The sequence below is a fragment of the Erinaceus europaeus genome, chromosome 13, assembly GCF_950295315.1.
Source record: "Erinaceus europaeus chromosome 13, mEriEur2.1, whole genome shotgun sequence".
NCBI classification, from domain to species: Eukaryota; Metazoa; Chordata; class Mammalia; order Eulipotyphla; family Erinaceidae; genus Erinaceus; species Erinaceus europaeus.
In genome coordinates this window covers 13,335,480-13,359,732 of record NC_080174.1, presented here as the reverse complement: position 1 = coordinate 13,359,732, position 24,253 = coordinate 13,335,480, and the positions used below count along the sequence as shown (strand labels likewise).

The following is a 24,253-nucleotide window of genomic DNA, read 5'->3' as shown; positions in this document are numbered from 1 at the left end:
CGATAAATATCTACAAGTAGATTGGCGGAATAAACAGCACAGGGCTACAAGCAAGTGGACTGTATCTCACAGAAACAATGCCCCTGATAAGAAATGCTTGTAACAACATAGACTAGCCAGAATGCAGTGCAAGCAAACTATACTCTCTAGCTCCCTCTGCCAGCCCCACAAGTAGGCCAGGCCATGCCCCTCCCCTTCCCTAGGAGCCCCCCTTCCCTCCTCCCCCTGAATGTTTTGCTAGCTGGCTATTGCACTCCCCCTCACCTCTGCAGCCCTTCAACCTTTCTCCTTCCTCAGAGCGTCCTCCATTCCTACTCCAGAGTTTCACTGAAAGGACTAAAAGTTGGCTTGCTGCTGAAGATTGCAAATTTACCACATCTGAAAAGGACATTTGTGAAAATTTTCTGAAGATATCCCTGGACTTGGAGCACACCCTCCAGCCATTATTTGGAGAAGTGAGGCAACTATGATTAGGTGACCCTGGTGTACTAGAGCCACCCTGGGTGGGGGTGGCGGTGAGGGTGAGGGTGAGGGTGAGGGTGAGGGTGAGGGTGGCGGTGGGTGTGTGTGTGTGTGTGTGTTTGTCGGGGCTGGGGGCAATGTTTATTGTTCTCTAGGCTTCTTCAAGCTCTAGAAGCTCTTCAAGCTGCTTGCCAGGGACACCACCCAGGAAAGCAACCCAGAGCAGACAGGAATAAAGCAAGAGGCCCTCCAGCTCCATTATCCTGGGAGGGGCCATAGATGCATCTGTACCCTCGGTTACCAGACAGGGAGGAGGGAGGGCATCTCTGTGCCTTTTGTTCTCAGCTTGCCATTCCGCTAGCTACCCTTCTAGGAGTTGGCAGAAAGGAAATGACCCAAGACTAGTGGAAACATTTTTAGTTTTTGAAGAAAGTAGATTCCCAGGCAGACTTTTCATAATTCCTTTTTTTTTTTTAAGTATTACTTACTGAAGGGGGAGGGGAAGGACAGCTCAGAGCACTGCTCAGTTCATATTAATATATGTGGTGCTGGGAATCCAACCTGGCATCTTTCATGCCTAACATGAACCAGAATACTAAAGACTGGAGTCTTGATCTTTGCCAATAAAATCGGTGCTGAATGCCTTCAGCTGCGTGATGAATATTGGGATGTACTTGGCGAAGACAGATGAAAATTGCACAGGAGCGAAATCTTTTAAAGATTAGGGGTGGGAGATGTGTTTTTGGGGGAAAATATGAAAAGGCAGATGAGGCAAGTGGATAGGGGAAGGCAAAAAACAGCCAGATCAGGAAAGATGGAAAATTGGTTAGGAATATGGTGAGAGGGGAGCTCACACCAACAGAAGTTGAAGGAAAAAAAATGATTAAAACGTTATAAAAAATGCTTTTTTTTTAATGAGTAGACTACTTTTTTTTTGCATATTTGCAAAATCCTTCTGTATTGAGAAAAACTTGGACCGAGTTTGTTCCCCATATATTAAAACAGTTTACTTAACACAGTGTAGCTGAACCATATACAAATTTCTGTATAGGTTGGGAAATTACCTCATGGGGTTACAGACCACTGATTTAACAGTCTAATAACTTTTGAAAGATTATGTTGACATTTAATTTAGCTTTTTTACTTAAGGTTAGAGTTGGAGCTTAGTTAACTACATATTAAACTTATGGTAGTAAACATTTCAGACTTCAAAATTTTCAAGAAACAAGTTACACTTAGAGAGTTAAGACACATGCTTTGTGACATTGCTTCTTTGTAATTTTACAGTGCTAAACAAAGGCCAGAGTTGCTATGGATTAATTTTCCACAAAAAGGGTTCACAGGATTTTCTTGGGGCCCTATAGTAACAATGTCAGCAGTTATCTAGAAGCTTCCCCTGGGGGGAGGTGTTCTTAAGGACAGCAGACAACATAAACTGTTAAGTCTAAAAGTGAAGCCTGGTTATATTTATGTGTAGTGTGTCAACAACTATTTTAACCCTCCTTTTCTCTAGAAAAGTAAATATAATCGAGGAACTACATTATAATCTTAGGAGCAATTACAGAGCCATGTTTGACTTCTAGCTACTTTATATCTAGACCAAATTTATTTCCCAGAAGAGCCCCCAAGATGATTCCCAACAGTGACAGAGGCAGGATTCTTGGAGGCAGGGAAGCACACAACTGCCCGTCGGTGAGAGAAAAGAAAAGAATAGGTTCTGGTAGCACGTTATTTAGCCCTGGGCCTTTGCCCCTACCTGCACGCACAGACTCCTGGGGCTTTCCTCCCGTGACATATATAGAGGCTGAAGCCATGGAGGGCACCTCCTATCTGGCTTCTTAGCTTAAAATCTTCTATGTCTAGAAGCTGTAGTCTGGCCACTTTTTCTCTGCACAATCTCCCTACCAGTAAAATTGGGTAATATCAGGTTACTCAACAACAAAGGAACAAAGGTCCCAACAAAATTGCCTTGAAACTGAATCCACACTTGATTTTAAAGCTGGGTTGCAACATACAATCTCCAGCTAAAGGATTAATGTACCAGAACATTGACCAATAACCATCAGCTAGTCAGCTAGCATAAAACAAAAAGAAAATCAAGGTTTTGGCCAGAAGGAAAAGGTGGAAGAGAAAAAAAAATTAACTACTACTCATGAGCTCAGTTTCCCAGTTAATTTATTTAGACTATCATTGATAGTGAACAAGCATGACAGCCAGCCATGTGGTTGAAGGTCATGGTGCCAGACATAAAAATAAAAATGGCTGGTAAGAATTATGTAAGATTGTACCCCCTCTTATCTTAAGGTCTTGGTGATCATTATGAAATAAATAAAATTTAAAAAAAGATGGTGACTGGCCACATGGTTCACATGTCTGGTGAACCTGCTAAAATACAATTAAAACAAGAACATATCCACTTAGCCAGTTAACATCTCCTGGGTCAGGAAACCTTGGGTGCCAGGCTTCAAGGAAAAGTGGAATTATTTTTAGTACAAAGACCATGATCCTAAAAGCTGTAAAGTACAGACCCTAGGAGGGAAATGTAACCTTGAAGAAACAGTTCCAGTATAGGAGTTAGAGAAATGGTGGCCTGAGAGGTGGCGCAGTGGAGAAAGCATTGGATTCTCTGGCAGTACAAGAGTGACATTTGGTTCTTTCTGTCTCTCCTGTCTTTCTCATGAAAAAATAAATTCTTTTTTATTTGTTTATTGAATAGAGGCAGTCAGAAATTTAGAGGGAAAGGAGTGATAGAGCGGGAGAGAGACAGAAAGACACCTGCAACACTGCTTCACCACTTGTGAAGCTTTCCCCCTGCAGGTGGGGACCAGGAGTTCGAACCTGGGTCCTTGTGCCACCACCCGGCCCCAATAAATTCTTAAAGAAAAAAAAAGAGAGAGAAGAAGAAGTTAGAGAAATGAGTAAAGACCATAAATGTTGACAAGGGAAGGGACCTAACAAACTGAAGAAATTTTCTCACAGAGAACACTGAGTCTTCTTGGAAGTTTGACAAAGGAGCTTATTCAGAAAAAGATTTTAAGTTCCAGTCAGGAAGAGAAGACCCAGCCAGAAAATAAAAACGGCCTGGAGAATGTAAACAGCCTCTGTGAGCAGGTGGTGGGCTAAGGAAGAAGCCACTTGTGCCTGAAAATTGGGTGTGTGGTAGTTTTGAAGAACCTAAGACCACAACCACCCAAGAAATTCAGCAAGCGGGAGAACTGAGGAAAGTTTCTCAAGAGAGGCAGGAGCTGGCTTTGGAATAAAAACGAGGTTACAGTGGAGATTGACTTAAGAGAGAAAAAGCTATTTACACACACACACACACACACACACACACACACACACACACACACACACACACACACACACTCTATTCCATATTGCTTCTGCAGGTAATTCTCCTAAAAATGCTAGGAAGATGGAGCTGGCAGCTCCCACTGCAGGGCTGGGGCTGATTCTGCTGCTGCTAGAAGCCAGGGAGACTCTAGGAGGTGAGTATCATATGATGTTACCGTGTGGCTGGGGAGGAGGCGGGAAGGGCATCGCTCAGGGCTCAAGCCGATGGTGTCTGACCAGGTCTCTGAGGAGGGGAGTCTGTGGGGGGCTGGACTGGCTCCCAGGAGATAACTAACACCCAGTTCCTTGGGACCTCACCTAATGCCTATGCTTGGTGCTGTGCTAATGTCACTGAAAACTGGGTCTAAATCTCTCAGTACAGAAGCTAAAACCGAGAGCAATTGGGGGTGGGGGAGGTTCCTAAGAGGAAATATTTTTAACTAGGGTGGGGTGGAGTATCATGTCTCTGGGAAAATGGCCTGTGTGTTCAAACTCTGAAATTAGTTTCACTACTGGAATAGCGAGGAGGGGCTATTAAATGAGAAAGGGGAATGTGTTTGAAAGTTTATCAGGTTATAAATTTCTTTGATCTCTTTGAGATTCATTACCTGCCTTTCTGGCTATAGAAAGGAGGTATAAATTGATTCTCTAGTTGACAGTAAAATGAATTTCTTGTGTAGTTCTAAGTGAAGATCTGGCTCTTAATATATATTTTTTTCTATGTCCTTTCGGTTCAGTTTTGTGAGGTTATATGATTCTAGGAATATATCCATTTCTTGTAGGTTTTTCTATTTCCATGTGGCTGCTTATAAATATTCTCTTATGATCCTTTGAATTTCTGAATCATCCAGTATAATTTTGCCACTTTTATTTCTGATTTTTTAAAGAAACTATTTCTTTTAAAAGTAATGGTATTTATTTATTATTGGATAGAGACTGAGAAGTTGAGAGAGGTGGGGGAGATAAAGAGACAGAGACACCTGTAGCCCTGCTTCATCACTCGTGAAGCTTTTCCCTTGGAGGTGGGGACCAGGGGCTTGAACCTGGGTCCTTGCACACTGTAATGCACCACTGCCTGGCCCCCATTTCTGATTTTTTAAAAGTCACAGTCCTCTTGCTTTTTTTTCTCTTGGTGAGTCTGGTCATTAGCTTATCAATTTTATTTATTTATTCTTTCAAAGGATAAATTGTTTATCCAGCTCTTGCTTTTGTTGATATTTTGTATAATATTTTTTACTTTCATTTTTTAACAATTTTTGTTCTGATTTTTATTGTTTCACTATTTCTACTAGTGCTTGGATCTATTGGATTCTCCTTTCATATTTCCTCCAGATGTGATGATAATTTATTAGAGCTCTCCTTTGAAAATTTGGGCTTGTATTGCTATAAACTTCCTTCTTTTTAAAAAAAAATTATTTTCTTTTTTTTAGTTCTATTTTTTCTTTTTGTTGCCCTTGTTTTATTGTTGTCGTAGTTATTATTGTTGTTGTTATTGATGTCATTGTTGTTTGATAGGACAGAGAGAAATAGAGGAGGGGAAGACAGAGAGGGGGAGAGAAAAACACCTGCAGACCTGTTTCGCCACGACTGCCTTGCAGGTGGGGGCTCAAACCGGGATCCTTATGCCTCCCTTACGCTTGGCACCATGTGCGCTTAACCCACTGTGCTACCGCCTGACCCCCTAGACTTCCTTCTCTATTGCTCTTGCTGATTCCCACAGGATCTAGTAGTTCCATCTTCATTTTCATTATTTCCCAGATAGTGTTTTTATTTCCTTGTTGGCCCCATTTTTTTTAATGCTTGTTTATTTTATTTTATTTTATTTTATTTTAATGAGAGGGAGAGACCAATACAGAGAGACATACATGGAGAGAAAGACCAGATAACTGCTCAGCTCTGGCTTGTGGTGGTTCTGGGGAGTTCAGAGCCTCAGGCATGAAAGTTTTTGCAGACTCATTATGCTGTCTTCCCAGCCTGAACCCATATATTTTCTATAAGAAAACTGTTTAGTCTCCATATGTTTGAGGTTTTTCCTCTATTTCTTTTAAAACTGATTTCTAGTTCCATATTCTTGTGATATGAGAATATATCTTTTAATTTCAGTATTTTTCTTTAAAACTTTTAAATATTTATTTATTTTCTCCTTTGTTGCCCTTGTTGTTTTTTATTTTTTTTTGGTAGTTGTTGTTGTTATTGTTGTTATTGATGTTGTCATTGTTAGGTAGGACAGAGAGAAATGGAGAGAGGAGGGAAAGACAGAGAGAGGGGGCGAGAAAGAGAGACACCTGCAGACCTGCTTCACCGCCTGTGAAGCGACTCCCCTGCAGGTGGGGAGCCAGGGACTCAAAAGGGGATCCTTACTCAGATTCTTGCTTTTCGCACTTAACCCGCTGCGCTACCACCCGACTCCCTAATTTCAGTCTTTAATACTTTGCTTGTACCACGACATATTGTCAATCCTAGAGAATGTTCCATGTGCACTTGAGAAGAGTCTATATTCTTTTTATTTTATTTTTGATAGAAAAATCTGTATGTAACTTAAAATTTGGCTTATATATCATTTAATTTAATACCAGTATTTTAGTAGATATTTTGTCCAGATGATCTGTCTCTTGCTGCTATTAATGGTATATTATTAAGATCATTTATACTTGTTTTGTGTTACTGTCCATGTATGCCTTGAGGTCGGTTATTATTTGCTTTGTATATTTTTGTGAATTCATGTTGGGTATATATATGTTAGTGATAGTTATGTCTTCTTGTTGGTTTGGTCCTTTGTCCATGTCTGTCTCTTAATCATCTGTTCTAATTGAAAGTATTTTATTTGATGTGAGAATACTTGTTCCTGCCTTATTAACTATATCACAGGCTTGGGACACTTTGCTTCAATCTTTCACTCTGAGTTTATATTTATCCCTGTATCATATGTGGGATTTTTGTATTCATAGAATAGAAGAATACTCTATTTTTTTATTCATTTAACTACTCTGTCTTTTGGTTGGTGAATTCGGATCATTCATATTTATGGTGACTGTTGATAAATATGGTTTGTTTACTATCATTGTTTTATCTTTTTCCATGTATTTCTGTCTTTCCTAAACTTCCATTATTTGTGGTGGTCCATGGTGAGTTTTCCAGTTACTTCATTTTTTTTTGTGAGTTTCTGTTCCATCTTTTGTGCTATAGTTACCATGTAGGTTGTATTTAACTTATAACAGTCTTATTTACATTGATCTTGACTTGCTATCATTTGATTGTATTATTATTTAAAGTATCGTATTCACTTATTTATTGGATAGAGACAGGAAAATGAAGGGGAAAGGGAAGATAGAGAGGGAGAAAGAGACAGAGAAACCTGCCACATTGCTTTACTATTTATGAAGCTTTCCCCTTGTAGATGGGGATCTTGGGGCTTGAACCGAGGTCCTTGTGCACTGATTGTACTGGTAACTGCCCCTTTCTTTCTCTCCCTTTAGGATGTATGATTACTTTCTGTTACTGTTTCACCATTCTGGCCGTTTCACTGTTTATCCCATAACTTGGGTTCTTTGTTTTTGTTTTTTGGTTGGTTGTTCCTTTGTTTAATTTTTGAAGCTATATTGATTTATGAGGAAGAGAGAACTAGAGCATGTCTTTGGCCGGCATATACAATGCTGGGGATTGAATTTGGAATATTATTTTTGTGAGTTCAATACCCGTCCACTGTGTTACCTTTTGACTGTGATGATTCTGAGAATTGGACCTGAGTTTGGAGAGTCTCAGATATGTCTTTTGCATAATCATTATCTCCTTGACTTCAGTTTCTTTGCTTTATGGAATTTTTTTTCAGTAGTCCTTGCAAGACAGGTCTGGTAATGGCAGAGTCTGTTCGCTTTTGTATATCTCAGAAGGCCTTTATTTCTCCCTCAAATTTAAATAACAGGTTTTCAGGATAAAGTATTTGTGGATGGAAATTCTTTTTTTAATTTATTTTTTAATTTTTTTATTTAAGAAAGGATTGATGAACAAAAACATAAGGTAGGAGGGGTACAACTCCACACAAATCCCACCACCCAATCTCCATAACCCACCCCCTCCCATGGTAGCTTTCCCATTCTCTAGCCCTCTGGGAGCATGGACCCAGGGTCATTGAGGGCTGCAGAAGGTAGAAGGTCTGGCTTCTGTAATTGCTTCCCCGCTGAACATGGGCGTTGACTGGTCGGTCCATACTCCCAGTCTGCCTCTCTCTTTCCCTAGTAAGGTGTGTCTCTGGGGAAGCTGAGCTCCAGGGCACATTGGTGGGGTCTTCAATCCAGGGAAGCCTGGTCTGCATCCTGATGGCACCTGGAACCTGGTGATTGAAAAGAGAGTTAACATACAAAGCCAAACAAATTGTTGAGCAATCATGGATCCCAAGCTTGGAATAGTGGAGAGGAAGTATTAGGGAGGTACTCACTGCAAACTCTAGTGTACTTCTGCTTTCAGGTATCTATTTTGCAGTAGTTTATGGGTGGATGGAAATTCTTACCTTCCAGTACTTTGAATAAGTCATTCCTTTCTCTCATGGCCTTTCTATTTCTGCAGAGAGCTGGTAAAAGTCTGATATCACTGCATTTTTCTTCCTTTTTTTATAACAATGTAATATTTTTCTTTGTCTTTGATTTTTGATACTTAAACAATGATTTGCCTTGGTGTAGATTGCTTCAGATTTACAAAGTTTGGTTTGCACTTCTGCTTTGTGCACTGGTTGATCCCCACATTTGGGGAGATGCGGCCTCTGTCCCTTCTCTTTACCTTCTCCTTCTGGGATTCCTGTGACTCTGATATTAGCTCTTCTGATGGAATCTGATAGTCCTCACAGTGGTGCTTCATTTTCCATAAACCTTCCTCCCCCCTCTTGATTCTCTATTCAAGAGACAGTGTTTGTTGTAACCTCTGATTTTGATATTTGTTCCTCTATGTGATCTTATCTACTTTTCAAACTTTCTGAGTTAGTATGTATTTTATTCACTGAACTCTTTACTTCCTGCATCTCCATTTGGAATTTTCCTTTCAAACCATCAGTCTCTTTGAGATCCCACCCTCTCTCACCTAATTTCTTTAGATATCCATATGATGACACTTCTAAATTACTTTTCTGATAAGATCTCCAGTTCAGATCTTCTGTGCTGGGTTCCAGAATGCAATTATGTTCTTTAAATGAATTCTTTTGGTAGGGCTAGTCCAACTTTTTGTCTGTGAGCATTAAAGAAAGCTTTTGCTGCTGATCAACAGGTGGTTTTGGTAATCAGAGTCTCTTAAATTACAATTGCTACCATGCCACCAACCTGACTTAACTGGGCAGATGACCATACCAATGTGTCCTGGAGCCCCACCTCCCCAAAGCCCTAACCTAGTAGAGAAAGATAGAGACAGGCTGGGGATATGGGTTGACCTGTCAACATCCATGTCCACCAGAGAAGCAATTACAGAAGGCAGACCTTCCACTTTCTGCACGCCAGATCCATACTACCAGAGAGATAAAGAATAGAGAATCAAGGGGCTGGGCGGTGGAGCACCTGGTTGAACACAGATGTTACAGTGTGCAAGAACCCAGGTTCAAGCCCCTGGTCCCCACCTGCAGGGGGAAAGCTTTGCGAGTGGTGAAGCAGTGCTGCTGGTTTCTCTCTCTCTCTCTCTCTTTTCCCTTGCCCTCTTAATTTCTGGCTGTCTCTATCCACTAAATAAAGACATTTTTAAAAAGTTTTAAAAAGAATAGAGAATCTTCCAGTGGAGAGGATGGGATACAGAACTCTAGTGGTGGGAATTGTGTGCAATTGTACCCATCTTATTCCACAATCTTGTTGATCATTATTAAGTCTTTAATTAAAAAAACAAAGGCCCAGGAAGCAAGGGATCTGTGTGTGTGGATGGGTGGTGTGTGGATGAGCTTTTAGTGCATGATAGTGGAAAAGGACATAGGTTGGGGGTGAGAGTGTTTTGGAGATACCTATGGAGGAAGATGAGAAATTCCAAAGCTGTGTCAACAACTGTAATTTATATATATATATATCAATTTTTTAATATTTATTTTTTCTTTTGTTGTCCTTGTTTTTTATTGTTGTAGTTATTACTGTTATTACTAATTTTGTCATTGTTAGATAGGACAGAGAGAAATGGAGAGAGGAGGGGAAGACAGAGAGGGGGGAGAAAGATAGACACCTGCAGACCTGCTTCACTGCCTGTGAAGCGACTCCCCTACAGGTGGGAGACGGGTGCTCAAACCAGAATCCTTACACCGGTCCTTGCGCTTCGCACCACCTGTGCTTAACCCGACACCTGCACTTAACCTGCTGTGCTACCACCTGACGCCCAACAACTGTAATTTAAACCATTAACCTCACCCCCAATAAAATAATAAAAAACAAAAAGCCAAGAAAAAAAAAAGAAGTCTAGTGAGGGAGGGGTGAGTCACTGTTGTCAATCAGGAAAGGGATTCCATAGTTCCAGTTTTCCTGTGGAGTTAATGGATCATCCTTTTCCTTGCTGATGATCAGAACCTAGGTATTCAGAGTAGCTAGGTCCTCTAGAGATTACCTGATGCCCATATTTTGAGAGTACCCCTGAGGAGCTTCTTGCCACCTTTGAGCAATGGAGGCTGGCAGACTCCATGTCTTCAGCCACCAAAGGTAGACTCAGACCTTCTCCTTCCATTGCCTAGCTTTCATTTGTTAATAAATATTCATTTATTTTAATGGAGAGATATATAGAGAAAAATACAGAAAGAGAGAGAGAAAGAGAGAGAATCATTGCCAATCTTAAGAGAAAGATGGTTCTTTGAGGCAGTTCCATCTGGGCTATGGTGGATGCTGGTATACTTTCTCATTGTTTCAAACACTGATCTTAAGGGCACTTAAGTTGTTAGTGACTACTCAGCCATAGCTCCACTTCCAGAAGTAACAAGTTCAATTTCCAATTGGTAAATGAAGTTGGCCTTAAAATTCATGGTGTATAATTTCCAGTTTCCCCATAATCTCTTGATATTATTTAAGTCAGATACTGTGTCAAGATCTTTAAACACCTGCATCTTCTCTCACAGGGGCTCACTCTCTGTGCCTCAACTTCACTGTCAGATCTCAGGCCTCACCTGGACAGTCCTGGTGTGAAGCCCAGGGCTCAGTGGATGGAAAGCCTTTCCTTCAGTATGGCAGTGACAGCAGCAAGGCCACACCTGTGGGTCTGCTGGGGGAGAAGGTCAATGCCACCAAAGCATGGAAAGAATTGTCCCAAACTCTGGAAGAAGTGGGGCGAGAGCTCAGGATGGTCCTGCTTGTCACCAAACCAGAGAAAAGCCTGAGCGGGGGTGAGTGTGGGAAGGGGGTGGGAGCTGGAGACAGGGAGTGAGAGGGGAGTGGGCAGCACACAGAAGGGTTTTGTGTGGCCACTGAACATGGTGCCACCTCAGAGACAAGGTGGGTCTGCTGGGCAGGAAAGGGCAGGCCCTGGAGAGGAGAGTCCAGGCCCTGAGTGTGAGAGACACCCTGAGCACTAGGAAAGGAAGGGCTCTCAGAGTCAGGTGGTGATGTGTGTGGGGGTGCAGGTCCCCCCAGCCTGCAGGCCCAGCTGTGCTGTCAGAGGGAAGCAGGAGAGTGCACTGGTGCATCATGGGAGTTCAGCATCAATGGACAGAGAGCCCTCATTGACTTGATGACCCTGAACTGGACAGTCATTGATCCTGGAGCCAGAGGGATCAAGGAGGAGTGGGAGAGCACCTGGGACCTGGCGGAGTATTTAAGGAGGATCTCAACTGTAATTTGCTGTAACTGGCTTAAGGAATTCTTAGAGCACTGGGAGAAAATGTTGAAGCCCATGGGTAAGTGAATAGGAATTGGAGGATATATGTCTGACTCTCTTTGAAGATCTATGCTTTCCCTGTGTAAGTATCGTGTGTGTGTGTGTGTGTGTGTTAATATATGATGTAAAATTGAGGTGGTCTTCTTATCTGCAGAGTCAAAAACTCCCTTAGGGACTCCCATCCACCTCCTTCCCTACCTCCCTTCCTTGGGTGTATATATTCTCTCCCCCATTCGCCAGTGATCATTTACTGTATATTGAATCTATATGCATCATTCTGCGTCAGGGCTTTATCACTTTCTTCTGTTTGTGTTTCATTGTGTTTGTGTTTGTGTTTCATTCCCAGTTCAAATATCATTTCTTATGAAGCCTCTGTACCTTCTCCAGCTTTAAACACCATTAACTCTTTTCATCCAAAAATAAAAGTATTCTCATAGTAAGCAAGTATAACTGTATAAAAAACATGTGGACATTTACAGTCTCTCTTATTACAATGTGGAGCTCCGTGAGGGAATGAATCTTGGTCACCTTTATACCTCAGAATTTCATAGAGTGGTGTCACTTGAGTAAATATAGGGGCGATGTATGCTGCCTGGGGAAGGCATGATTTTATGTGTTGTAAGGATTTTGTTTTTTATTTTATCTTTTCTTAGAATCACCGCAAAAGACTCCAGATTCCAACCAACGTTCATTCATCCTAGCAGGGATCATCCCACTAATAATCATCTTAAGTATAACCATCTTCATGATCCATAGGAAGTGTTCAGGTATTACGGGAAACAAGCAAAGTGCTGGTGGAGGGGGAAGAGGAACATTCTGGGAAAATTTTTGGAGACCTGGGCATGGGTCTCAACTAAGTCCCTTTTTATGATCTGCCTTTTCCTAGGAGTAATCAGCCTCACATGGGAGGGGACTAGTCTGGTCTTTGGTAGAGGAGGCAGATTTAGAGATCAGGATAGAGCAGTGGGTAAGAAGCATACCATGTATCTACACACGGGGTCTGGATCTTAGAAGAATTTGAGTAAGGTATTGATCCCAGCAGACCTTTGGTGTACAAAAATCCATCGCTTTCAGAGGATAACATAATTTAGTTCAACACTTCTCTTAATAACAGCTGTTCCAGCTGAAGCTTCTTGGGGCCAGGAGAGAGCAACATCATTAGACCAGCAATTGATGACATAAATTGCACTTGCGAAGGGCTGGCTGCCAAGGTGAGTATGCACTTTACTTCAGAGGTGGGTGTATCAACAAGCTAACGAAAAATGTATTCAGAACACCTTGATGACACAGGCCCCTCCCATGGCCACTGAAGAGACCTTACAATGTTGTGACCTGCGTGACACGACATTTTTGAAAATTTGCAGACATAGCATTTGCAGATATAGCAGAATTATTCACCACCTATCAGGAGTGCCAGGTTAGTGTGTGTGTGTGTGTGTGTGTGTGTGTGTGTGTGTGTGTGTGTGTGTATTTGTTCTCTCCAAGGCTTCACTGTTGTAGGCTGACTTTTTAAGATAGAAAGAACAATACCAAGAGCCAGGAAGGAAAAGAAACCATAGCACCAATGTTTCCTTCAATTCGATGGGGCCCAGGCGAAATGTTTCATGTCCAAATCCAAGTTCAAGGTATATCAGTTTTACTCCTTACAGACTTCTATCATGTCAAATTGAAATGGCTATCATCAGGTATTTTATTCACTTAAGAGGAAGTATAGTTGGTGTATTGCACCAAAGTAAAAGACTCTGGGGTTGTGGAATATGAATATTCAAATCCTGGAACATAATGGCAGAGGAGGACCAGGGTGGGGGGGAGGGGTTAGATTGTTATATGGAAAAGTGTTGTTTTCTTTCTTTGTTTTTGGCAGAATGTGAGTGAATGCATGGGGACACCTGGCAGAGATGGGAAGAATGGGACATATAATAGCTTAAGATGGAGTGTTTGCCAGCGGCCATTGCATCTGTAAGCCGTTCATCATGACTCAAGAAACTGTAGAAACTTGGCATCAAGAAACTTTGGGGCGGGTGGGGGTGGGGGTAGGGGTGGGGGGGGGTGGCAGTAGCGCACCTAGTTGAACACGCAAGTTACCATGCATAAGGACCTGGGTTCAAGCCCCTGGTCTCCACCTGCAAGGGGAAAGCTTTTCGAGTAGTGAAGCAGTATTCCAAGGGTCTCTCTGTCTCTCCCTATTACCCACTTCCCTCTTGATTTCTGGCTGTCTCTATCAAGCTAATATTTTTTAAATTTATTTATGAAATGGAAATATTGACAGGACCATAGGAAAAGGTAAGAAAGGTACAATGCCACACAATTCCCACCACCCAAACTCTGTATCCCACCCCCTCCCTTGAAAGCTTTCTTATTCTTCATCCCTCTGGGAGTATGGACCTAGGGTCATTATGAAGTGCAAAAGGTGGAAGGTCTGGCTTCTGTAATTGCTTCTCCACTGAACATGGGCATTGGCAGGTCGATCCATACTCCCAGCCTGCCTCTCTTTTTCCCTAGTGGGGCAGGGCTCTGGGGAGGTGGGGCTCTAGGGCACATTGGTGGGGTCCTCTGTCCAGGGAAATCATGGTATCATTGCTAGCATCTGGAACTTGGTGGCAGAGTAATGAAGCTGGAGAGTTGACATTCCACGCCTGACGTCTCTGGACACAGTCCGAAGTGAAACATGCTGAGGTGGTACTGGCTGCATTGATTAGGTTGAGATCAGCAGATGCACTATCAGTTGGTACAAATTGAGAGAAACATGCAGGAAAGTGAGCCCCACCCCAGAGGTTCCAGACTGGGAGAAATATGGGTTATATAGATAATGGGAAAGGTTCTTGCTATCTTAGGCTTTAAGAAGGCATTAGATAGTTATTATTATAACCAGATTATTTGGAAATTGGGTTAGCTTTGAAAATTTCATTGTTAAGATTTGCTGTATCATATAAGGCCTCACCAAAACTGTATGTCCTTTAATGCTATTTACATGTAGCTATATCTTATAAAGTGATACCACCAGCTGCTTCTGTTCTCCCTGGTCTAAAACTATAGGTGATTCAATATTTCAAAGAAAAAGTCATTATTGTAAATGTATTAACAATTTGAGCCCACTGTTAAAATTCAATCTGGTTATCAATTTGAAGTCTTAAATGCTTAGACTGAAGGAGTATGTGCTCAACTATGGTCTATGCATCAAAAAGTTTGAGACATTCCATCCATTTCCCCCTCACATATTGACTAAATAGTGATTTATGAGACTATAAGTTAATACGAGTATATATTAACACCATTCCCACCACCAGAGGTCTGTGTCCCTCCCTACCCACAGTGAAGCTGAATACCTACCCTTAGTCTCCACTCAGAGATTTTTCTTAATATTTATTTATTTTCCCTTTTGTCACCCTAGTTGTTTTTTATTGTTGTAGTTGTTGTTGTTATTGATATCATCGTTGGATAGGACAGAGAGAAATGGAGAGAGGAGGAGAAGACAGGGGGAGAGAAAGATAAGACACCTGCAGACTTGCTTCACTGACTGTGAAGCGACTCCCCTGCAGGTGGGGAGCCGGGGGCTCGAACCCGGATCCTTACACCAGCCCTTGTGCTTGTCACCACCTGCGCTTAACCCGCTGCGCTGCCGCCCAACTCCATCCACCCAGAGATTTTTACTTTGGTGCCATACTCCAAACTCAGTCAGATCCTGCTTTGAGTTCCCCTCTCTGTTCTTCTTTCTCAACTTCTGTTTATGAATGGGATCATCCCATACTCATCTTTCTCTTTCTGACTTACCTTACTTAACTCCTTTTGGTCCTTCCAAGATGGGTCAGAGAAGGTGGGATCATTATTCTTAAAAGCTGAGTAGTATTCAATTGTGTGAATAGATCACAACTTTCTCAGCCACTCATCTGTACTTGGGCATCTGGTTTGCTTCCAGGTTTGGGTTATTATGAATTGTGCTGCTCTGAACTCGGTGGCACAATCTTGGCACACAAATCTTTTTGGTTGGGTATTATGGCTGTCTCTATCAAGTAAGTAAAGATTTAAAAAAATTTTAATTTATGTATTTATTCATGAGAAAGACAGGAGGAGAGAAAGAATGAGCCATCACTCTGGTACATGTGCTCCGGGAGATTGAACTCCAGTCCTCATGGTTGAGAATTTAATGCTTTATCCACTGCAGTACCTCCCGGACCACTAAAAAAAATTAAAAAATAAAAAAACTTTGGGGGGAGGTTAAGGTGAATCCATGAGAATCACCTTTGTGGCAGAAAAGAAATCCAGTTTATAACTGGCAGGTGAGCCCTAGATCCTGTTTAGCCAAAACTTCCAGAGGAAGCTGGGAAATTAAGATGCTGACTTGTTGAACATGGAGAGGAAGACTTCGCTGCATTAACTTAAACTGAGGGTATGGGAAGGTTTGATAAAGAGTGGCCCCTCCTGTGGGGCGGGTGGGGGCACATCTGGTTAAGCAAGGACCCACAGAAGGATCCCGGTTTGAATCCCTGTCTCTTCACCTACAGGGGCATCATTTCACAAGGGGTCTGCAGGTGTCTTCCTCTCTATCTCCCCTACCCCCCCCCCCCAATTTCTATCCTATCCAATTAAAAAAATGTGAAAAAATGGCCACCAGGAGCAGTGGATATGTAGTGCTAGCATGGAGCCCCAATAATAATGCTGGAGGCAAAAAAAGAAAGAAAGAGTAGTGCCCTCCCACTTAGCTGTTTACCTCCCAAGTATATTATGGCAACACCAGTCCCCTCTTCCTCACAGCACTTTGTAATGGAGAAAACAGCACTAGATGCACAGCTCACATTAAATACGCAAAGAAAAACTACTGCAGGAAGCCTTTTCATTTTTTCCTTTTTTTTCCTTTTGTCTTTAAGAAAACTATTTACTAATGAGATAGAGAAGGACATACAGAGGGCAGGGATAGATAGCATATGGTTATGCAGATAGACTCTCATTCCTCAGTCAAATGCTCTACCACTGAGCTATACCCCCCAGAGTCTCATTCCTAAGGCACTTAAGTTCAATCTCCTGGCCTACCATAGCCAAAGCTGGTCAATGTTAAGTTAAATTCCTAAGGCACTTAAGTTCAATCTCCTGGCCTACCATAGCCAAAGCTGGTCAATGCTCATATATATATATATATATATATATATATAGAGAGAGAGAGAGAGAGAGAGACAGAGAGAGAGAGAGAGAGAGAAAGGAAGGACACCAGAATATCACTGGCATATGCAATAATACCAGGGATCAAATTTGGGTATTTTATGCTAGAGACTCTAGCATGTTATCCACCTGTTGGGCCATCAAAACATTGACTTTTCATTCCATTTTTTAGACATTTTTTTTGCATGTCATTGATATCTGTTCTTTGCTTTTTTCTTGTGCATAGTCCCCCCTTTTCTTTAGAATACTCATTTCACAGCTTTACATTCTTTAGCGTAAACATTTATTTATTTTACCAAAGTGCTGTTCAGCTCTGGTTTATGATCATGCCGGGATTGAACTCAGAACCTTCAAAGCTCAACCACGAATGTGTCTTTGCAATCTCCCCTGCCCAACATATGCTGTGACACATTTCCCTCTTAGCATTGCCTAAGCTGCACTGAGTAGGTTTCAATATATTATACTTCAGTATGTATCTCTGTTTATACATACACACAGTCTTCCTAGAAACTCGCTTTGACCTATGTAATATTTACAAGTATGTTTAATTTCTAAGTGTAAAAAATATTTTAGCTAGCTTAATGCGATCGATTTCTATTTTTATTTCATTGTGCCCCGTGAGGATTATCTGTATAATTTCAATTCTGTTAAATTTTTTGAGTCCCTCCCCCTTTCCTTTATTGAGGGGATTAAAGGTTTATAGTAAATACAGTTGGTACATGTGTAAAATTTATCAGTTTTCTGTAAGACATTTTCACCCCTAACCCAGCGCCTCCTCCACCACCTTGCACCAGGACCTGAAATCTGCCCCCACCACCACCACCACCACCATGCAATTCACGAAACCCAGTCCAAGTTCTGCTCAAACCTGAGTTTTTGCGCTGCTGCCCAGCCCCAGCGATTTAGTTTTCATTACAAAGGATGAACCTTTGCATTGCTTTGGAAACCTCAAAAAATCCTTCTTAGAAACCAGCCACAAGGATAATCATCTAAGGGATAGGGTTACATAAATAACAATTCTTTGTTCTATTAGGCACCTTTGTGTTTTTTTCAATACTTATTCAAGAAAATGTCACACTATGAATGCTGGTGTTGCTACTTTTCAGGTGAAGCCAACACTTAAGCTATAGATTGGGGCAAGGTTTTACACGCCCTGGGCGGTTTATATTTTACAGGAGTGGCAGGCGGGAGGAATCTCTGCAGCACCCGCTGCTGCTAACCCCACTTTTCCTGGCGCCTCCGCGGGCGGAAATAGTTGCTCTTCGTTCGGGCTGATGGGTCCTTCCATGTGCTCGCCCAGTCCCAGCATGTTAGGCTGAGCGCCTTTGTGCTGCTCCAAACTGAAACAAAAACAAACCCAGCAGGAAACTTCTGAGAACTATCCTTGTGGTTGAAGTTTGCAGACTTCATCACATTAAAGATAACATTTACTGACAATCTCTAGATACTTCTTTTATTCACCAGGGCACTGCTGGTGTTTATACCTTCCCTGTCTCAGACTCCTTTAGACCGAGAAGTGACCCATTGCCCCACACAGTGACCCCAGGGGTAATCAATACAGCCTCCTGCAAGAACTTGGGATGGGAAGAATGCCCTTCTCCCCTCGCCTGGGGCCAGGCAATACAACAACCCAGCAGCTGGATGGCAGGTGGGAGCTGAGGGGGTGGGAGAGGGGTAAGAGCACAGGGCAGGTCCCCGAGCTCAGACCTCTGTCCTCCCAGCTATTGACAGGGGCTCTGGACTAGCCTGTGACAAGTCACGGAAAAGGGTGGCTGAAAGATTTGACCTTTCATTTTGTGTTTGTGTGTGTGTGTGTGTGTGTGTGGGGATCACCAGTTGGATAGAGAATGAGGAAGGTGGAAGTGCTTATTAGCAAGGTTTCCTTTTTTTTATTCTTTGCCTCCAGGGTTATCGCTGGGACTCAGTGCCTGCACTATGAATCCACTGCTCCTGGAGGCCATTTTTTCCCTTTTGTTGCCCTTGTTGTGTATCGTTGTTGTTGTCATTATTGCTGTCGTTGTTGCTGGATAGAACAGAGGGAAATCGAGAGAGGAGGGGAAGACAGAGAGGGGGAGAGAAAGAGACACCTGCAGACACGCTTCACCGTCTGTGAAGCAACTCCTTGCAGATGGGGAGCCAGGGCTCCAACCGGGATTCTTCTGATGGCCCTTGCGCCTTGCGCACTGAACCCGCTGCCTCGCCACCGCCCGCCCCCCTGCAAGGTTTCCTTTTTAAAGGGACAGGGCAGTAAAAAGAAAATAGGAGGGTACCAGGCAGTAGCGCAGCGGGTTAAGCGCAGGGATCCCAGTTCAAGCCCCCGGCTCCCCACCTGCGGGGGGGGGGGGGGGGTGTCACTTCATAAGTGGTGAAGCAGGTCTGCAGGTATCCTTCCCCCTCTCTGTCTTCTCTCTCAACTTCTCTCTGTCCTGTCCAACAACAACAAAATGAGAAAAAAAATGGCTGCCGGGATTCATAGTATAGCAGTGACCCTGGAGGCAAATATATATATGACTTGACAATCTTGTCGCCAGCCACTGAAGTGTCAGGCGACTTGTTTCCTGTCACCTGTTCCAAGTTGTCTGTGTCCTCCAGGTTCTGTTAGTTGATATCTTCTTGTGAATCGCTGCAACCTCTGAAGATTTGCTGTTTTCCTCTCAGTCTGGGCTGGGATTTTCACTTTCATCTACCTCTTGATGAAAGGACTGTTGAAAGCAGAGGTAACAAAAATCACTTAACAGGTGAGTTTTGAAGTTCAGTGTGGCTCTCCTAAGGAGGTGGATAGGGTTGGGGTGGGGGAGTTCTGAAGTCCAGGATTTTCTTAAAAGGCTCTGAATACATATTTAAATAAAGGCTTTTATATAAACAGCATTGTCCTCACTTTCCTTCATCTATGAATCTAGCCTGTCTCAGAAAGAAATAATCCTCTGGTTCTCTAAGACTGAACTGATAGTGGAAACCAGCATGATGGATGTGACAGAAACATAAAGATAACAATAGAAACCCTTGTAGATATGAGAAAACCACCTGAAATGTGGTTTTAGACTCAGTTTAAAAGCCCTTGGCTAAGAAAAGGTAAGTGAAATGGAAAGATCTATTTGAGCAGTGACCAGGAAAGACTGGTGAAATGAAGGTAAGTAGATTTAAGTTTGTCCTTCCAAAGTAATAAAAGGATTGAGGCATTGGGGGAGATGCCTCTTTCCAACCCAGGACACCAGGGGACACAGTAAGCTGACATTTGTAGACTCACATGTGCGCACACACACACAAGTATACCTACATATGTACACCACTTCTAATACTGGCATTCACAACCCTCGTTTCCTCCTCTGCCCCAACACTGACAATTCTTCCTTTGCTGACATTATTCTCATAGTTTCCTCTCCCGCTTCATCATAGGCAGGCTACACAAACTGAAGTAACGGGACCAGGAAAATAGCTGACCCTATAGAAGGTGTGCTTTCCCGTCTATGAGGCCTGGGTTCGAAACAGCAACATATGAAAATGCCAGGGCCCTGGAGTAAACTCCTATGCTGTGACACCTCTTTGCCACTCTTAACCTCTATTTCTCTCTCTGTCTGAAATGAGAAACATCAACTCAGAAGTTGTGAATACACACATATGCATGTCCCCTGTGCTTGGAAAAGAAAGCTGAAGTAGAACGGTTTAAAATTGTATCCAATAGCAGCTCTGCACTGCAGTCACAGTTCCTGGGGTTCTTTGTGTAGTTCAAAGTTAAGGCTTCCTCAGTGAGAAAAATTAAGTTCTCCTCTAGGATTCATGGAGGAGCAAGGCCATTGATGGGGAAATTGTGTCCACTTTTTGAGTTGCTAAGAAAAAAAAAGTTACAGAAAGGATTTGGGGGGGCCAGGTGGAGACATACCCAGTTGAGTGCACACCTTACCATGCACAAGGACCTTGGCTCCACCCCCTTCTCCCCACCTGCAGGGGGAACACTTCACAAACGATGAAGCAGGTCTGTAGGTATCTTTCTTCTTCATTGTCTCCCCCTGCCTTCTCAATTTCTCTCTGTCCTATCTAGTAAAAACAAAGAAGAAAAAATGGAAAGAAAGTAGTAAATGGTCAGGCAGTGACACACCTGGTTCAGAACACACAATGTGCAAGGACCTGGGTTCAAAACTGCAGTCCCCACTTGCGGGGAGGGGGGGCTTCACCAGTGATGACACAGACCTGTAGCTAGCTCACTCTCTCTCTCCTTTTTCTTTTCCTCTCCTTATTTCTGGCTTCCCTATTTCTATCTGTCTATCCAGAACAAATAAATGTATAAAAATAATTTTTTTGGAAAAAAAGAAAAATTCTTGGGGCCAGGCAGTGGCACACCTGGTTAAGCACACACACTACAGTGCTCAAGGACCCAGGTTCAAGCCCCTGGCCCCCACCTGCAAGGGGAAAACTTCCTGAGTGAGGAATCAGGACTGCAGGTGTCCCTCTGTCTTTTCCTATCTATCTCCCCCTCCCTTCTCAATTTTTCTCTATCCAATAAATAAATCTTTAAACAATTATTTTAGGGAGTCAGGCAGTAGTGCAGTGGGTTAAGCGCATGTGGCCAATGTAGGAACTGAGCAAAAAGTAATACATGTAAAATGGTATATAAACAGACAAATGAACCTAGACTCGGGCAACCCAAGGGTTAAGTAAGCAATTACAAGACAGGCCTGGGAGTCTGCAAGGCCTGAGAAAATACAAGGGCAGACTCTGAGAAAACAGCCTGGGAACCTGGAGTCAGGAAACAGAGATTAACTCCAAGGACAAAAAAGACCCCCTCCCCTTCCCTGCACCTGTGGGTGATAGATGTAAAACTGTCATGTAACCACATGGTATAGCTGAACCTTGTCACGTAGCCATGTAATCTGAAAGGTATATAAACCTTAATAGGACTTGGGTACGGGGTCGATTACCAGAGAGCTGGTGTGTCAGCCCCTCGGTAACTAGGCCCTAGCCGCCTAGAATATAATAAAGGCTCTCTGCTTTTACATCACCTTTGGTTCCTTGTGGATTTCTTTATATCACGGACCCAGGTACAACAGCCAAAGCGCAAGGACCCATAAGGATCCTGGTTCGAGCTCCCGGCTCCCCCACCTGCTGGAGAGTTGCTTCACAAGCGGTGAAGCAGGTCTGCAGGTGTCTATCTTTCTCCCTCTCTGTCTTCCCCATCTCTCTTCATTTCTCTCTGTCCTATCCAACAAGGACAACAACAATAAAACAACAAGGTCAACAAAAGAGAATAATTAAATATTTAAAAAATCTAAAAAAAGAAAAATGTTTTAAAAAATTACTTTAAAACAGCAGCAAAGATTAGCCCCTCAGTTCTCACTCACAAGGAAAGAGCCAACAGCTAATGTGAGAGAGCCCTGTGACAGGCAGCAATGGCTTCAGCAGCAACAGAGCTCCAGAGAGAATTCCGACAGAGGAATTGTTCATGAAGACTCATCTCATAGGAGGCCAGGCAGTGGGGCACCTGTTTAAGCTCTCATAACACCATGTGCAAGGCCCTGGGCTCGAGCCCCCACTCCCCATCTTCTGGGGGAATACTTCATGAACAGTAAAGCCCTGGTCTGTTGGTGTCTTTCTCTCCCCCTTCCTACCTCCCCTCCCTTCCCCTCTCAATTTTTCTCTGTCCTATTAAATAAAGATAGAAATAAAAAATGAAAAAAAAAAAAGACCATCAAGAGCTGTGCAGTCCTAGTGCCAGCACTGAGCCCCAGAAATAATCCTGGTGAAAAAAGAGATTCATTTCAAAAATTTGTTTTTCTTCAAACACAAAGGGATAGTTAGATTTGCAGAAATTCTGTGGAACCAGAACTGGATACTCCCAGCCTCAAGTAGACTTTTACATCCATATGACACACATGTGTTGGGGCAGGGCGGTAGTGCAAGGACTGGCCTGAGGATCCCTATTAGAGCCCCCGGCTCCCCCACCTGGGGGGGGGGTCGCCTCACAGACAGTGAAGCAGGTCTGCTGGTGTCTATCTTCCTCTCTCCCTCTCTGTCTTCCCCATCTCTTTCAATTTCTCTTTGTCCTATCAAGCAACAAGAACAACAATAGCAAAATAACAATAACAACAGCAAGGGTAACAAAATGGGAAAAATGGTCTCCAGGAGCAGTGGATTCTAGTGCAGGCACCGAGCCCTAGTGAACTCTGGAAGCAAAAAGAAGAAAAAAAGAAAAGACAATGGCACACATGTGCTGATGGCAAAGCTATGGGGCAAGTGGGGGTTCAGAGGAATCCCACATTTCAAAATCCTAGTTAAATACACTTGGCCTACTTGCTCTTTCTTTCTTTTTTTCTTCTTTCTTTTTGCCTCCGGGGTTATTGCTGGGGCTCAGTGCCTGCAGCATGAATCCACAGCCCCAGGAGGCCATCCTTCTCCCTTTTGTTGCCCTTGTTGTTGTAGCCTTGTTGTGGTTACCATTGTTGCCATTTATGTCCTTTGTTGTTGGATAGGACAGAGAGAAATGGAGAGAGGAGGGGAAGACAGAGCGGGAGAGAGAAAGATAGACACCTGCAGACCTGCTTCACTGCTTGTGAAGTGACTCCCCTGCAGGTGGGGAGCCGGGACCTCGAATCGGGATCCTCAGGCAGGTCCCTACTCTTTGCGCCACGTGCACTTAACCTACTGCGCTACCGCCCCACCCCCCGTTTGCTCCTTTCTAAGCGATAGTGGTTTTGCTATCTTTCTATGTTTTCAGTAAACTCACACTTTGTATTTGGCATATAGAAACTCTTATTCCAGTTACACAGGAAGAACCCACAGCTGGAGGGTCACAGGGAAGAGTTTTAGTGAAGGATGAGGGCCAGAAGACTAGATCCCATACACATTACCTTACTGCTGATTGAAAAGCATTGTCATATGTATAGCACTGGGCCTGGTGGTGTCATACTTCTGACTGAGTACACATGTACAAGGACATGGGTTCACAACCATCGGTCTCCATCTGCAGAGGTGAAGCTTCACAGTGAAGCTGTCTCCTCCTTCCTTCTCAATTTTTCTTTATCCTATCAAAAAGAGAAAAATATGGCTGACAGGAGTGGTAGATTTGTCATGCAAATACCAAGTCCCAGTAATAACCCCGGTGCAAATAAAATTATGTAAATGGGAGTAGGGCGGTAGCGCAGCGGGTTAAGCACACATGGCACAAAGCACAAGGACGGGGGTCGGGCGGTGGCGCAGTGGGTTAAGCGCATGTGGCGCAAAGCGCAGGGACCGGCGTAAGGATCCCGGTTCGAGCCCCTGGCTCCCCACCTGCAGGGGAGTCCCTTCACAAGCGGTGAAGCAGGTCTGCAGGTGTCTATCTTTCTCTTCCCCTCTCTGTCTTCCCCTCCTCTCTCCATTTCTCTCCGTCCTATCCAACAACAACATCAATAACAACAGTAACTACAACAACAATAAAAAACAACAAGGGCAACAAAAGAGAAAATAAATGTTTTTAAAATGTATGTAAATAAAAATACACAACCTTCTTATGTTCCTC

The 24,253-nt window shown here is 43.0% G+C and overlaps 2 protein-coding genes across 7 annotated transcripts in view; both read left to right on the top strand.

Moving 5' to 3' along the window:
• Positions 1-220: 220 nt before the first annotated feature.
• LOC103107740 (retinoic acid early transcript 1E-like) lies at positions 221-16,770 on the top strand. 4 transcript variants are annotated; one of them, XM_060205331.1, is made up of 8 exons: positions 221-455; positions 618-749; positions 3,852-3,950; positions 10,853-11,116; positions 11,354-11,626; positions 12,261-12,374; positions 12,722-12,818; positions 13,472-16,770. In XM_060205331.1, the coding sequence occupies exons 3-7, from the start codon at positions 3,878-3,880 to the stop codon at positions 12,787-12,789; spliced, it is 792 nt and encodes a 263-aa protein (XP_060061314.1). In that variant the 5' UTR covers positions 221-455; positions 618-749; positions 3,852-3,877; the 3' UTR covers positions 12,790-12,818; positions 13,472-16,770. The 4 variants fall into 4 exon arrangements, with proteins under 4 accessions (XP_060061314.1, XP_060061313.1, XP_060061315.1 ...); XM_060205330.1 differs by lacking the exon at positions 618-749; XM_060205332.1 differs by lacking the exon at positions 618-749 and having other exon boundaries at positions 221-474.
• An 844-nt stretch (positions 16,771-17,614) lies between these two features.
• LOC132542669 (retinoic acid early transcript 1E-like) overlaps positions 17,615-24,253 on the top strand; it is a 35,222-nt gene continuing 28,583 nt past the window's right edge. For 2 of the 3 annotated variants that reach the window (XM_060205335.1, XM_060205334.1), the window contains exons 1-2: positions 17,615-18,409; positions 19,354-19,499. The gene's annotated coding sequence lies outside the window, so the exon portion shown is untranslated. Of the gene's footprint in view, positions 18,410-18,438; positions 19,500-24,253 lie in introns of those variants that run through there. The other variant, XM_060205336.1, reaches the window with a different exon arrangement.

Coding starts and splice junctions, on each gene's coding strand:
- LOC103107740 (XM_060205330.1), top strand. CDS start 3,878: ATGGAGCTGGCAGCTCCCACTGCAGGGCTGGGGCTGATTCTGCTGCTG. Junction 3,951..10,852: donor AGCCAGGGAGACTCTAGGAG/GTGAGTATCATA, acceptor CTTCTCTCACAG/GGGCTCACTCTCTGTGCCTC. Junction 12,375..12,721: donor GATCCATAGGAAGTGTTCAG/GTATTACGGGAA, acceptor TCTTAATAACAG/CTGTTCCAGCTGAAGCTTCT.